General features: G+C 41.2%; 1 protein-coding gene across 14 annotated transcripts in view; it reads left to right on the top strand.

The window, feature by feature from the left end:
- SPATS2L (spermatogenesis associated serine rich 2 like) overlaps positions 1-16011 on the top strand; it is a 137964-nt gene that overhangs the window by 120501 nt on the left and 1452 nt on the right. For all 14 annotated transcript variants that reach the window (XM_068948201.1, XM_068948204.1, XM_068948207.1 and 11 more), the window contains 4 exons: positions 8085-8143; positions 10912-11021; positions 11577-11679; positions 15331-15551. In XM_068948201.1, the coding sequence (XP_068804302.1) occupies positions 8085-8143; positions 10912-11021; positions 11577-11679; positions 15331-15551 (493 nt within the window). The remainder of the gene's footprint in view (positions 1-8084; positions 8144-10911; positions 11022-11576; positions 11680-15330; positions 15552-16011) is intronic.

Raw genomic sequence — 16011 nt, 5'->3', positions numbered from 1 at the left:
GGGCGTAGTGTTGTCAGACTGAGGAGGAGTCTGGTTTACTCAACATGTTGAGAGAGAAATTATCTCAAAAAATACAACAGCAGGTGTCAAGAGCAAAGAGCCAGACTCTTCTCCTTTCTTTGTGACCGCTTTCCCAGGTGCTTTTGGGGGAAATTACCTCTCCTTTGTGTCAGGAGCATAACGATAAGAGCCGCAGTCTGCTGCCTCACCCAAGTGCATTTAGGCTAAATATATAAAAAACAGAAAAATGCCCAGTAATGGGATCAGAATAATGGGATCAGTAATGAGACTCAGGTAGAAAATAAATCCTTTACAAGTGAACAAAAGACACTTTAGGAGGATGCTAACGAGCCATGGTACAACTCACAGAGTTGTTAAAACTTAGGCAAACCCTGAGGTGATGCCTTAAGTTCTAAATAAATACAATTTGGAAGTGTTCTTTCAGGAAAAAGGTGTTCAAAGTTAGCTTTCAGCCTAAGCAACTTTTTATAATCAGGCAATAAATACTTAATTGTTTGTAAAGTGATCTGCAAATAAAAAGGCAAACAAACCTTTAATTATAATGGCTCTACCAGGCCCTCTGTAATAGCTGGCCGCTCAAGAGAACAATATTAGTAAAGATAGGTATAGAGTGACACAAAATAAACTTGAATAATGAAAAGCCTTTGGGCATTTTTACTCTTAACCAGATGGTGCACTGTAGAGGGGATGGATTTCGGTGAAATTGAGTTATTCTGTCTCATGTTTATCTGCTTGCTGTCAGACTGTATTTTGTGGTCAGAATGAAAATTAATGTAATCTAATTTGCTGTGTAAACATTGTACATATGCTAATATAGCGATCAAATAAGAAACTCCAAGCACCATAGACATTTAAGTACTCTTGAGTTAATAATGGAAGAATATTGTTTACTGAGACATTGCAAAATATGTAATGTAACAGCTTTTCTTACAGCATCACTAATGCAAAGAAAACTTACAGAAGTATCATTTCTCCAGTCTTGAAACATGGCTATTCAGTAATCCTGTACAGCTTCTAATCACCTCTTACAGGTCCTGGTTGTGCTTATGTTTGCATTTCACATCACATCATTTTAGTTCTTTGTGCTGAAATTGAGTTTGACAGGTGCAGTTTTGGTTTCTGGTTTGAGGTGGGGCGATTCGTTTGTAAAATATGCAGTTAGTTTTGAGCCTTCTCTCTTGCAGTTGTCTTTCTGCTCCACTTGTGGATCAAATATATTGATGCTTTGAAGGAAATACATGTTTGAAATGGGAAATAATGCTTCAAGATGAATCATAGCCTAATCAAGACTCCTGGGTAGAGTTGAGCATCCCGTGAATTTGCATATAACTTGAGCTCAAGTGTAGAGGAGACAGAAACAGTGCTAACTTCTCTTCTCTTTTACAGCTGGCTTGAGTTTGCCAGCGGATCCTCAACCAGCTCTGAGGGGCTCCTGCGGCCTATAGCCTACTGACAGAGCAAAGTCATAGGAGAACTGTGTGGTAGTTCTGTAAAACCTAAGCTATCAAATCCAGTGTCCCACAGCTAACTGCCTACCTGCTGCACCAGGCTGCATTACCTTTCTCATGAAGAAAATACTCTAATTTTAACTCAGTGTTCCAGCTTTTTTGCCTGCTAAACCAGACGCCAGAGTATCCCCGTGGAAAAATAGCTTTTTTCCCACTTCCAAATGAAAAGCCCTTCTGCAGTCATCCAGAATACCACCACTGACTACCTCTTCCTCTGTCTCCAAAACAGTATTAATTCTCAATCTGTGAATGAAACTAGGGAAGTGCTGGATTCCCTGAAGGAAGTCGTCATCATCGCAGTGAATCCTTTAAGGCCTATTTCACCAAAGTCGAGTTTGGCTACTGGGCATCAGCACATGTGCTGGGAGGGAGGAACAAAGAAAAAGGGCTTTATTTATGCCTCCTTACAGCTTCTCTCATCTGTAGCTGTTAAACTGTCCCTTAGTGCAACTTAAATAGTTCTGGTGGCATGAGTTTACATTCATTCTAATATATCTTAGAAATAACTTTGCAGACAAGGGTGTTGTGGCCTCACAAACCAGAAGCAAATCTGGCCTGGAGTATTAGTGTTTGTCGCACTGTCACCTGTTTTCCATGGAACTTTTCCATTCAAAATGGCTGCTCCCTAGGGAAAGATTTTCATACTCCTGCCTCTGTGTACGTACAGCTTCTCCCTGCTACCTTCAGAGCTGTAATTTAAAAAAAAAAAAAAAAACAGTTATTTTTACTAGTAAACATTTCAAGGAGAAAATTGATGATTTTGGGAGGTTTAGCAGGGCTCTGGAAAAAATCATTTGAATCCCACTTTTACAGTAGCCTTCATTCCATGCATCTCTGGCTTACCTTTGTGAGTTATGTCAGCGTATGTTCACCTGTGTCAGCTCTTGTCTCTTTATTTTTCACTCTCTTCTGGAGTAATAGGTTTATCATGATGACTAGATGATCTGTAGAGGTGTTCCTTCCAGCCTCAACTATTCTGTGATTCTGTGGCTAGAGGAGGAAGCAGGAGAGAGAAGATTCTGGTCATCTTGAACCCTTCTGAATCTCAGCAGTAAAATATAGCTATAAATCAGCCAGCCTGGTAATCTGATGCGGCCTTCCTGGCACTAATAGCTTTTACCGTTTTAGTGGGATTTGAGGGCATTGCAGCCGACTATGAAAACCTATAGGGGAATATCTTTTGTTTTCACTGTGCAAGCACTGCACTTTGTGCTGTAAACTAGAGAAAGATTAATTTGTTTCTACTAATGTCAGAACAAATTCAGAACTTGTTCCGAGTATGAAACTGTGAAATGAGGCAGCTGTCACCATAATTTATCCCTGTTGTTGCTATGCTGACAGCTCATTACAGTTTGGCATTTGCAGCTGTTTTGCCGTGATACACTAGTGTGACTTCTGACAGCCTACATGAGCCTGAGGCACAATCACAGTCCGTTTGACCAAGAGTAGGACGCGTATGCTCTTGCCTTCAGAATCTCTTAGGCAAAACGAACCCAGGAGAACTGCCATCTCTCCAGCAGCATCTTCTATCTCTTTAGCACAAGCACAGCTCTGCCTTCTCTCTCTATCCCAGCCCTGTTTGCGTATCCTCTACATTAGGTCTCTACCCTGCTGTGCTCTTTCAACAAAGCCATTCCCTTGCTGAACCCCACCTCAAAATTTCATTTCAGTGTTAAAATCAAACGGTGCTGAATCCTTTGCTCCAAACTGCAAATATTCACCTATGATAAAAACGCCAAGATGCTGACAGCTTGCATTTGGTACCTAGGCCCTGATCCTGAATAAGTGAGGGGTCGGAGAAGAACGGAATCAGTGCTTTTAGAAGGCAGGTATAGCAAAGGGAAGCAGTAAAGAGGTAGTTGTGATACTCCATTTTGGATCCAGTATTGAGTAGGTTATCAGTCATAAGGAGTGTGAGACCTACTAGGTTCAGATCTTACCTTGAACCCAGTCAGGGGAGAGGGAAGGGGATGTATTTGCTCCCAGTATTTGCTCCAGTGAGTATGATAAATATATCAAACCAAACTGACTGCCTTACAGAAAGAATCCTATAGCGAGGGATCATATGGACTGCTGATTAGGGCATGGTTTCAGGTACCCTCAGAGAGGAAACTGGTGGTGCTGTGTTTGTCACAGCAGTCTCGAGCAGTATGAGAATGAATAACTCAAAATGAATAATATGAATTATTATTCAGTGATGAATAACTCAAATGTTGATGTTACAGGAGAGCAGTGTTGACTGAGGCCTGCTAGGGCATTAGTATTGGGAGCAATCAGAAAAATTTGGCAAGGATATGACCTCTCCAGAACCTTAGCTAAAGAAGTATGCTTATTATTTTGACCCAAATTCCTAACGCTTACAGAAGACCAAAATGAAGCAGCATAACTAGAGAGGAAGGCAAGACATTTTCCTGGAGGTATATTTAGATCTGAAATGTATTCTGCTCCTTGCTCTGCTAGAGACTAAATCTAGTGATATGCGAATGTGCATAAAGCTGTTTTAGCACCCAGCATCCAGTTCTCCACAGCACGCTAGCAGCAGCACACTGTGCAGTGGAGTATACCAGCTTAGTATACCATTTGAATGTGAGATAGAGACTAAGAAACACTGACAGAAAATACATTCCCAGGAGGCAATGATGTGCCATGCTTTGAGCAGTTCCCATTAATGCCAGCACTTCAGTCTGATCCTGATCATCCTGCTCGTTCTGAGCAGGGCATTGTCTAGAAGATACAATAAAACCAGTGAAATTTCCCATTGGGTGAGAAACTGTTCAGCTTAAGTAAAGGCAATCAACTGTGATTCTCTGAGATCCGTGTAAAATGGTGTGGGGTCCAAGCAGGAACGAGAGACAAGGTTTCATTGGTTCTCCCATAGTGTTCTTGTTCTTTCTCCCTTTATGCGTTAGTTTTCCTTCTGTATTCATTTGCCATTCATCTGTTTTTACAGTTCAGGTTTCCAGCTCTCTCTCCCTGTCTTTTTCGTTTTTTCTTTGCCAAATCCTCTTGATGGAGGAGAAGACTGTTGGTTTTGCAGTGAAGTGCTTCCACGCTGCTAGAAGAGGAATCAGATGGATTTCTACTGTTTCCTTAGTAATTGACCTTTGTGCAAAGTAGGAAGAAATGCAACGTTTCCTAGTAATGGTTGGCCTAAGACGTTCCCAAAGAAAGATTAGTTTCCTCCGTTAATCCATGACATATGGTAGTTCACGATTTCCAAACTGAGAATACCAGCTTTACACTCTCCAGATGAGAATTAGTATGGTCCCTTCCTTTTGGAGAGAGACAGCGCATCTCTTCATCTGCTACAGGTTAGTACAGCTGCCTTGCCTTCAGGGAAAGGCAGCCCCGTGAAGATCTGTCCATTAAAGTAACTTAGTCTGTCACATTAACTATTCTGATATTGACTATTCTGATATAAAGGCACCAAACACTTTTTGGGTTTTTTTCTTTATTTTTTTTGATAACAATTTATAAGTACAACAGAAATATTGAGACTGTTGCTGTCCATGAAAGTCATCACAGTTCTGACCTGTACTACTGCTACAATTGGACACTTTCTTGAAATGTTCATTAAAGCCCGCACAAACACATTAGAAGTGGAAAACTTGTCAAGTATCTGATGAGGTCTGATTATAAAATATGAGAAATATAGGACAGCTATGATCTCATTCTGGTAATAAAAATGTTTTTGTTTGGCATCAAAATAAAATGCAGGTGGCCAAATAGTTTAGTGAAGATCTGCTGGAGTGAGGAGAGGACAGTCATGAAATAAACTGGGCCAAAACGCAGTTCTGATGAGCGCTGCTGTTGTGAGCTCGTTGCTTGAATATTTTTTTCCAATCAAAAATTTATGTTTATATAACCTGTGAAATACACTGGGGACATGCTTTTGTAGCAGAGATAGAAAAGCAAAAATATGCAGGCTTTTAGAAGTTACAGGAAGCACCAAAGACCGTATAAATCCCTCCTGGGGAGGGTAGAAGCAGATCAAAACTTGTAAGAGTCAGTTCTGTCACCTGGAGCATTCAGCCAAGGGAGTTTAGTATAGCATGTAGTTACAGATGATTAATTGAAAATAGATGGATTCTGAAAAGCTATTGCTATTCAGATTAGCAAGCTGAAATCATCAACTGCCTCTTTGGAGTCCAAGCTTAATGCTTACGCCTGGAGAATATCGAGAGCCAACTGGAACAAGTGTGTCCTTTCATTATAAAAGTGTGCCTTTTAAACTGATCTGCTCCACCGTAAGAGTCCCTGCTGTTTGATTTTTCCCCTCATCTGTGGGTTTTACCAAATTGATCTGGCAGACCAAAAAGGTATTGTTATTCTTGTTTGTTTGTGTGAAACAGCAAAATGTGTTATGCTGCAGTTTTTGTCACCTTGCTGCATCCTTTGCCACAAGCCGACCTGCTTCTGTCCCACTGCTGGCTTTCAGGAGCCAGTGTGAAGATAACAGCCTCTCCTCCTCTAAAGGTGGCATGACTGATCAGTAAAAAGGGAGGGTAGGTTTCTGCAGGACTTCTGTTGCAAACACCCTGCATGAGCTGGGTTAATTTATGGGAAGAGCTGGGGAAGACTGCAGGGCACTTGAGCACATTCCTTCTGGTAAATTTCTGGCCGAGTTGGCTGTGTAACTGCCAAGTGCTGCCGCGCTGCCTGCTGCCTAACCTTGCCCTGCCACACTTAACAGCCCTTCCGTCTCCTCTCTGAGTTTTCTGTCTTTGACTAGTTCCTACTGAACCCACAGCGATCTTTCCTTTCTTGCAAAGGGTATTCTAGAAAAATGTTTTGTTCTTAAGTTCTATAATGTGTCTTCCTTCTCATGGAAGCTATTTCACGTATGAAGAGAGGGAAAAAAGGCAATTCTGCTTAGGAATTATTGATCTGAGCAGCTTCTATTGTGAACCTTACTGTGCCAAATGGGAATGGCCTGCACAGGGGATGCTGAGAGCAGCACGTTGCTATTTTACTGTTAACGTTCCAGTCCTGAAAAGACAACGAGGACCAGAGCCGCCTTGTCGTCATGTACAAGTATGTAAGCCTGAGGAGATGCCAGTGGCTGTTCTAGCCAGAGTAGTTGCTGCGCACCTTTTGTTTGCACGTTCTTGTTCCCTTTTTGCTGCTGAGAAGGGGTGAGGAAGGAGTGAGGTGTGCCGGGCAGTGTCTCTAGGGGAGGTGATTTTGGGGCAGCGCCATGAGGAGAACGGCTCTTCTCTGACTCTTCCTCCTGGCCCGTCTCTTCCCTATTCCCTTCTCTACTATAGTTGGAAGCCTTGACACCTGCCCGTATCAGAAAATACGGGAAGGCAACTCTACAGAGGCTGTCATCTCCACGTGGAGATTTGCTACTGAAAGGATCTGTGGAATAGCAAAATTGAATGTGACCTAAGCTGCTGAGAAATCTTGAGCTGGCTCTGCTTGCCTCACACATATCAGAGTTCAGTATTTTGTATTCTGGACCTGCCAGGCAGATTTGTCTCAGAAGGCAAGCTAAGTTTCATGCAGCCATTTTTTGGCCTTGAAGCCCTAGTGTCTCACTGGATACAAAAGCTTGCATTTAAGGATGATTTTACTGAAAGAGCTGAGCTCTCCACTCTTCGTTTGAAGGCATGCCTGAATTTACTTCTTGTGTTTGACTTACTTTTCTCAATTTCCTCTACTGCTTAAGTTTACTCACTTCTGCAAACTGCGATACATTGATAGTGTTTATTAAACATGAACATGACTAATTCAGTGAGTGGAAACTGGAGTGGCGTAGCAGAGCACTATCCATTGGAGAGCACGCTTCAGTGTTATTTCACAGAACAATGTTGCTGTGTTGATGAAGTGAATGATTTACCAGACCCACTGCATGCTCTCAGTAGACCCACCTGATCAGTTTGCACTTTGACAGCTTAAAAGCTCTGGTAGAGATTGTACAGCAGAGATCTGTATAGGGAGGGGTGCACAAGAGATTTAAGGAAGGCCAGGTAAAAGGGGAACTAGACATTCCCAAGCCTTGAGAAAATGGTGCGTGAGGAAGCTGACCTCCTTTAGAGAGGTATATTCAGGGTTATTCACAAACCGGTTTATTGATTACTCGGACGTATTCCGTAAGATCATCTCTCTCTGTTTAAAGAAGAGAAGGAGCTCTTTCTGCACAGCTGTTGTTCTTTTCTGTAGCATGCTGCACTGATAGCTAAGCCATATTGACCTGGTTAGCAGAAGCGATGTATCTGGCTTAATTAAAAAAGAGAATGTTTAGTCATTTGAGAACTGTTGTGCCTATGCAGTGCTGAAGAGGTAAATCAGAGCAACCTCTACATCTGTGTGGATGGGTGGGCAGGCCAATGAGATGTTTGTTTACGTGAGCATACACTGATTAGCATTTATTTTTGTAGTCAGTTTGCCTCTCAGTTACTTCATCTTCTTCCGTTTTTTTAATCTTAATTCCAAAATTGTCCATAAGTAAGCTGTGAAGTCTTTGTGTAATTATACCATTTGATTTGGATGGGTGTTTCAGTTCTGGCTTGAATTAAATTGTTTTTTCTTTTTTTTTTTTTCCTCTTTTAGCATCATAGACAGAGAAGTGTCATTAATGGCAGAACTTGATAAAGTTAAAGAAGAAGCCAGTAAGTAAAAAAAACATACCAGGGAACTTTTGGAGTAGTTGGGGGAACGTTCGTTTTGTTCGGCAGAAAAATTACATGGTACATCAATTCAGCTAGCAGCATTCCCAACATCTTTCATTGTATACATAGTCTTTGATGTTCTGGGATAGTTTCTGAATAGTTTCTAGCTTTAAGGAATGTGCATCATGTGGTATTCACGGCCTAGTAGTCAAGGGAATGTGTTTCAGCAGAGAGCGCGCTAAAGTAAGAAACTGAAGAATTATGCAAGTATTGTTAGAGTGATGTTTTGCCTGATGGATTGTAATCCATCAATATCACTGCTATGTCTGTATATAATCCTTTCTTTAATTTGTGAATTTAAGGTCCTTCCAAGGCGGGTCACAAATATATGTGACGTTCCTGAGTGCTTCATTTGTATTTCAAACTCTCACTTAGTTTCAGTTAAATTTAACAAAATTTATATCCTCTGTTGCCAGCTAGGTCACTTGCAGTTGCGTACGTGTAGAGATTAAAAAGTCTAGGTTTTTCTAGCAAAGGTTGGCATTAGCTTATGTTTGGAATTTCGTAAGGTAACTTTTCTAATACTAAGATGAAATTGGGATGAATTTGGAATTCTGGGTTTTTCTGGGGAGGAGTTGTGGATAGAAATATGTCAGCAGCTTTTTGGTACCTGCAGAGACTCCTATGATCAGCTACAGGGCATGTACTCACTCCCAAGGAAAACAATGGTAAAATTCCCATTGATGTCAGCACACCTGGATCCAAGCCCAAACTGTGTAAACAAAACTGCATTTTGGAAATCTGCAGGCTGGGGCTGATGCTATCACAGGGCCTCTTAATTAGTCTTGGCTGGGGCCAGTAGTCATTTTTGTGGAAAGTAAAGCTGACTCCTGTCTACTGGCACGCGAACTGCTGTATTCACAACTGGTGTGTTCTTGTTCCCCGCTTTAATGACTGCGCATGTGACATTAGATGGCCTTTGTACCTATTTTTACAGTGTAGTTTCTGCTGTCTCTCAGGGCTGTTGTAAGCCTGTAAAGCGCCTTTAGAAATTTAGGCAGAAAGTTTTTGTAGGACTATAATATGCTAACCAAGATTTACATTATTATTTATTTTCACATCTTTTTGCTGCACTGGAGGACTATTTTACAGTGGGTAATCTTACTCTTACTGTCAATACTGGGACAATTTCCAAATATAATCACTTTAGTTTGTTGTACAAATGTGTATTTGTCTGGCATCTCATGCTGAGATAAATGTCAGTATGAGATGAGATTGTATGGTTTGGGCAGTCACTTCAGAAAAGGCGGTGCTAACCTTGGAGAGAAAATATTAGCATCACCTAGAATATGCAGTAAAGTAGAACTATTGAACAACAACAACAAAAAAAACCCAGCTAGCGAATTGTTCATTTAATCTGATAAAGTTCCTCAGACTTGTAGACCATATTCGTCAAAGATGAAATGAGAAGATCGGCTGGAGAGCTAGATAAAAACCTGTTCTGTGGCATAAATAACATGGCAGGTGCAGATTTGACAACAGGGCTAAAGAAACTTGCCCTCCTCCCCGTTAACCCTGCTCTGTGTGACACATACTCCTATATTGCTTGATGTGTTTGCTGCCACAAAGCAGTATCGCCACAGCTCTGTCTCCCATGTGCCTGCTGGATCATGCTGTACTTCCAAAAGGACCAACAAACTCTAATGGTGAAATACCATTAATCTTCACCTAAAAAAATGGCATGACAAAGTATGAACTGGTTAAGTGACTCGCCAGGACTACTCGGGAAATTTGTGGCAAAGGAAGGCAAAGAAGCCAGAATCTCAACTGCTGTAAAGGAATCTGTGGCCCTGTAATGTTTTACAACAACTGCCACCAACTTACCCTGAGTGTAGGCCTAAGCTCTAGAAAAAAGACTAATAATTGCTATTATTTTACATTTAGATACTGTTTTTCCTCTTTGCCTAAAGTGGTGATCCCACCAGCCAACAAATCAGATGTTGCCTTTGCATGGAGTTACCATGTAGGTAACAGTGTATGCATATATTTAATATTCCATCAAAATTGTAGTATCACATTATCCTGAATATTAGTGGACTGTTATTTTGTGGTTTATGGTTAATCTTTTCCTAGAAGTAGAATATAAATGTTCACCACCTCCTTATATATACTAAATACACGAGATGTGCAGTAGTATGTAGTTCATATTTATTTCAAAAAGACTGTTGGCCTTTGTAAGACTACTTTGCCCTAGAAACGGTAAATGTGTATGTTCTGTGCTTGAAAGCAAAACTGCTGGGGATTTAAGCATGAACTATATATGAACAGATTTTTTTCAGAGGGAGAAAAGTACTCCTGTCTAAATAAAATACAGCATATCTTCAAAAACAGGGCTGCTGGTTCGAAGTACTGCTTCTTTCCATGTCTCAGTGGAAGGCTCCTTGATTTTGTGCTTAAAAATAAAGCACTGGAAAATTCAAAACAGCATCCTCTGCCTCGGCTGTCTAAATACTGAAGGATTGGTTCCAATCCTTCCAAAATGGGATTTGGCATCCCATTTCTAGATCTTTTTCAACACTAGGCAGTTCAGTTAAATTCACCAATTGACTTAGTCTGTGCAAGCAGCATCGTGTTCCATTCAGCTGAAGTGGGGAGTGTGGGGTGTGTGTTTGCCTCATGTGTAATGTACAGTGTTAATGCCCAGAGAGTCATGAATTACAGAGCATTTACCTTCCTAGTATTAATTATTGACTATTGGTATTTGGCAGTGGAAATCCTGACTGCTCGGCAGAAGAAAGCTGAGGAGCTGAAGAGACTGACGGACCTAGCCAGTCAGATGACTGAGGCACAGCTGTCTGAACTCAGGGCCGAAATTAAGGTCAGGCATTCACTTCTGCTTGGGTATCTTAGCTGTTTTGCACAGATGCCAAGAAAGGGCTGTCCCATTTACATGCCCAGGCTGTTCCTTCCTACTGTGGGCCAGAGCGCAACTAGTTTTCCATGAGGAAGGCATACTTTATCTTAAACCGTTACAGCACCTCTGAGCAGTGGACAGACACTATCATAGACCTGTGTAAGCTTTCCTTTCACAGGTGGAGCAGAGGAGAGTTCTGCTATTTGTGTGTCATTCCTCAGACTGAGTTACCAAGTAAATCTGATAGCTTCAGGTTCAGTGATCAAACACATGCATGCCAGTGGAATGACACACTTCCTGAGCGTGGGCTTGATTGGGCTGTTAGACATATCGTTTGGTAAGGATGGGAAAATACTTTGTTCTTCACAGAGATCCTGCATACAGGGCAGTGTCACAGCTTGCTGAGCCTTAAAGTGAGCTTAATATATGTATTAATAGGTTGGTTTCTACACCATGCGTATAATCTTTAGGGACAGCCTAGAATGCAAAATCATTGTTAATTTGTCTATATTTTTGCAGCACTTTGTAAGTGAACGGAAATATGATGAAGAGCTGGGCAGGTCTGCCCGATTTTCCAGTGATACAGAGCAGCTAAAGACCCAAGTCCAGCTGTGTGGAGAGAGTAAGTGCTGGTGATTTCTCAGACTGAAGTTACAGGAGCATAGTGTTCCCACTACTTGTATAGAAAATCCCAGGCAGAAGTAAGGACATGTGTAGTGCCTGTGTATGTATGCACCACATCTGACATGCATGGTGTGTCTGGATGCCGCTGACCTGCTACTCATGAGCAAGTTAACTTTACTGTATGCAAAATATATTAGACTCACTGCACATATGCTGCACAGTCCATCTGCATGTGCACAGTGCCCCCTTTGTCTGCAATTTAAAGGTATTACTCAGGTCAGTTGAAGTTTTCCATCTAGACAGGATTTCCAAGTGGAAATAAAAGTCACCTCTGGGAAACTCTCCAATTTGGAAGTTATTTATGAGTAACTAGTAAATTGGAAGTTCTCTGTGTGAGCATGATGTCGTGAGACCAATTCAGACCTCTGCTAGGAAGCAAGTCCCCAGGTTTATATCAAGGTTCACTGGGTTTTGAAGGAGCTAATGGTAATTCTAAATGTTCCTGTTTCCAAACTGTCTGCCCTTCTGCTCGGAAATTCACGTTCTTTTTCTGCTTCAAGTATCATTTTCCTGATGCAAAATGTGAGCTCCCATCTTTGTCATGCTTCCCCCTCCACCTAAAAGTAAATGCTTTAAGGCTTTGCCCTGAATGTCTCCCCTCCCCATGATATCCCATCAACACCAGCACTCAAGACAAAAACCATTAACACAATAGTGAACTAGTGTGTCTTGGTGAAAAGAAAATAATTTCAGGAAGAAAAAAATTTAACGTTTCCAAGGAGTTGTTACAAATAGCAAGAAAAAATATCACACAGTCTGCCAAAAACAATCTTGTGATTGCATGGCTGAAGAACTGGCTCCTTTGAGGCATAACCAGTTTAATTCATTAGAACATAAGAATTGCTATTGCAGAAAGCTTTGAAGATCCATCTAATCCAGGATCCTGTCCCTTGTTGCAGTCAACCCAGGATATTTCAAAGGAAGAAGGCATAAACTTCCTAGTAATGCATCTGAAAGGGACTATGAAATCACTGTGAACTATCTGATACCCTGAAGCTTAAGAGATTGAAAATTCTGTTAAGGTTATCCTGAAGAATATAACCACAGCTGCTATTGATACAAACATGGACTACTTTTTTTTTTTTTTTTAACTTACCGAACTACTTTCCTGAATAACTTCCAGCTGCAGTGAATTCTTTAGGTTAATAATTTATACCTCTTTTCAGCAAAGCATTCAGGCATGTACATAAGTGTAGACCTGTTGAAATCAAGTCAGTGAAGTCAAAAGAACAAGCTATTAGCCGGGAATCAAAGCCATCTTCCAGTTGCCTGGTGGTGCACTGGGAGTTCAGAGAACTTAGTTCTAATCTGTGCTCAGTGACCTTAGATGAGCAAGTCATGCACAGTTGGCATGTCCTTTGTGGGAGCTCTTCATGGCAAAAGGTGTTTTTATTTGGAGCATCTCACAGTGAGGTTTATACCCTGCTAGGAGTTCCAATTGCCCCTCAGACAATTGCCCCTTATACCAGATCTGTAGCTAAGCACAGCCATTGCTGAGAGCTTTAACAAATGCAATAACCAAAACCACAAAGCTTCTGCAGAGGAAGGCGTGATCTAGCACGAGAGGATGTTAGGCAGCATAGACTGTCAGTGGAAGACAGGGAGAAACAGAAGTAATTGGACTGATATATATCCAAAATGCCTGATGATGGGTTGTACCTTATACATCTTTCCTGTCAATAATATGTTTTTATGAGAAGCAGCTGGATGTTTATATGGGCTTCCATGTGAGGTGGCCTGGTTTAAGGAAAAGAGAGCAATAGAATACAGCGACAGCCAAACTCACATCACCCTTTCCACCTTCAAACAGAAAACTCAGTCCATTGTGCAGCTCTGTGCAATTCACTATTAGGGATGGTTACATTATTTTTGTTAAGAGGACACCTAGTGGGAGAAGTATCTGATGTTAGCGTAAGCCATTAAAAGCCTCAGAAAAAAAGCAGCAGATGAGGCTCAGTTCCTATAATCTACATCATCTTTTTCTATCCTAAAAGTGGAAAAATGGAAGTTCCTCTTCGGGGAATATGTAATATTAGATAAGACAACAGGTGTGTCACTGAGAATGTTCTTCCTCTCACTGAAGTGAAGTTCTAGTTTGTGTTACCTGTGCAAGAGGAGAACAGGGCAATTCTGTAATCAGAAGAATCAGAACAGCAAATTAAGATCCAGAGCTTTACTTCAACAGCCTCAGAGTCCTTTCTGAGGCTTCTCAGGGGTCACCACAGAGAAGCAGACACCTTGAAGGGGCTTGTGGAAATGTAGTGGATAGGAATCAAGGGTTTGTTTGGTGTACTTCACATCCAGACGTGGAAGTCGTTAAGAAATCAGCTGGTCTAGAAGTATTAAGAGGTAGGGAGCAGGCCTAACATTAAGACATTAAAATGAGCAGTCATGATTCATGATGGAGCTGGCTGTGCCATGGCCTGCATGAGGTGGAATGGTACATTCCCATCAGTCCCATTTTGATAGATATCCATGCTACAGAAGAACCTTTATTAGCCATCCCCTTGTAGAAGAATGAGCAACAGATTCTATGCTTTTTTTTTTTTTTCCTAAGGAAGCTTTCATGGCTGTTACCTCCGTTGTAGACCATAAACTGCAGCCTCCTCAGTTTTCCATAATCAAAGAATGATTTGAGGTCAAATTCAGTCCATGTAGGCAAGTGCATGCACAACTTCCTCTGACTTTCAGCAGCAGAGAGAGTTACTAGGCATCCCACTCATCTTCCTTCCCGGGTTTCTTCCTTTGTTGCCTAAGGACTCCCTTTTGGAGCATTACAACAGGACAGCAGTATGAGGGGCAGTCCTGACAGAACTTTGTTCAGCTCAACTGGTTAAAAAGCCACAGGCAAAAGCAATAGGTGCCAGGAATAAAAGGTCTGTATTTGGAAAGTTTTCTTGGATGACCAAAGGCTTGGGCTGGCAGTCAGTGACGCTTTCATACTCTTCGCTGGCAGTGAAGCTGTCTGAAGAGTACTGCTGCAAATTACACTCGAGCTGAAAATGCCCGGTGAGACAGGCGCAGGTCCCTTTTAGCTGTTGGCATCATAGGCTTTGAAATAATGCTGTCCTTTGCACAACAGATTATTTATTCTTAAGCAGTACTAAAGTAACTTGCAGACTGTCTCCTAAGCCCTCATTGTCACAACCTGGACTGCCTTCCAGCAAGGTTCCCTAACTGTCCCCTAGTGTCCCTAGGCTGTTTTTCTACTCCTAGTCGGCCTTCAGGCAGCTGTATTGAAGAAGACAGCTCCTCCCATTTACAGGACAAATGGACAAAACAGTGCAACATTTTACAAGCACGAGTCTACACAAATCATGAATGCGCTAACCTTCTGCAAGACCCATTCCAGTTTTAGTGCAGTTCCACCACGTTGGTTCTTTTATCTCCAGAAATGCTTCATGATGAGCGATTTCACAAAAGTTAAAACACTATGGCCTATTTCTGACCCTAGTTATATAACTTACTTCATAATCTAAAGCGAGGCAAGAGTAATGCTACCAAAACTCATTCTAAACAGGATAAGAATAAGGCCTTATGTTTGGCTATTGGTCTTTTAACTGATAATACCAAACACTTTTTTTTGCAGTTTCTCACCCAAAGAACAATTATTCCTCAAGAACACCATGTAGTTCAGTGCTGTCTTCAATGACTTCACAAGCAACAACTGGCAAGCAAAATACACACACCCGAAAATCCTCTAGTAATGCCAAGAACTCTGATAATAAAACAGCCAGCGCTAAAGTGCAAAGTCATCTTTCTTCCAATCCTATAGAATCCTCTCCCCAAGGAATCCCAACAAATAAGCAGGTAAGAAACCAGTTATCAACTGAACTAAAAGATTTCAAAATTTTCAGAAAGTATGCAGTATTGAAAGTGATTAATACCAAATCAATTATTGGTTTGCAGGTCATATATTTAATTCATAATTTCCTAAATATGGAAAAATATGCAAATGTATCTCTTCCATCTTCATTTTCATGACAATGTGAACATACAAGATAGGAATATCAGAAATGCTGTATCAGGAAAGAGCACTGTCTGGTCTCCAAAAGTGACCAGCATCAATTAATAGACTGACAAAAAAAGCCCTCCATAATACCTAATTGTCCTGCATGCTGTGATGGACAGACATTTATTCCTGATCCTTGACAAGTGATCAGCTGATGTTCCAAAACATGATTGTTAGATAGCCTTTGAAAGGCAAATCCTGCTAGGTTTAAAAACATATTATTTCAGAAAGTGTATAATACAGCTTATAGTATTGTGC

Source organism: Struthio camelus, chromosome 6 (assembly GCF_040807025.1).
Source record: "Struthio camelus isolate bStrCam1 chromosome 6, bStrCam1.hap1, whole genome shotgun sequence".
Taxonomy (NCBI): Eukaryota; Metazoa; Chordata; class Aves; order Struthioniformes; family Struthionidae; genus Struthio; species Struthio camelus.
The sequence above is the reverse complement of the archived record's forward strand: the minus strand, read 5'-3'. Positions and strand labels throughout refer to the sequence as shown.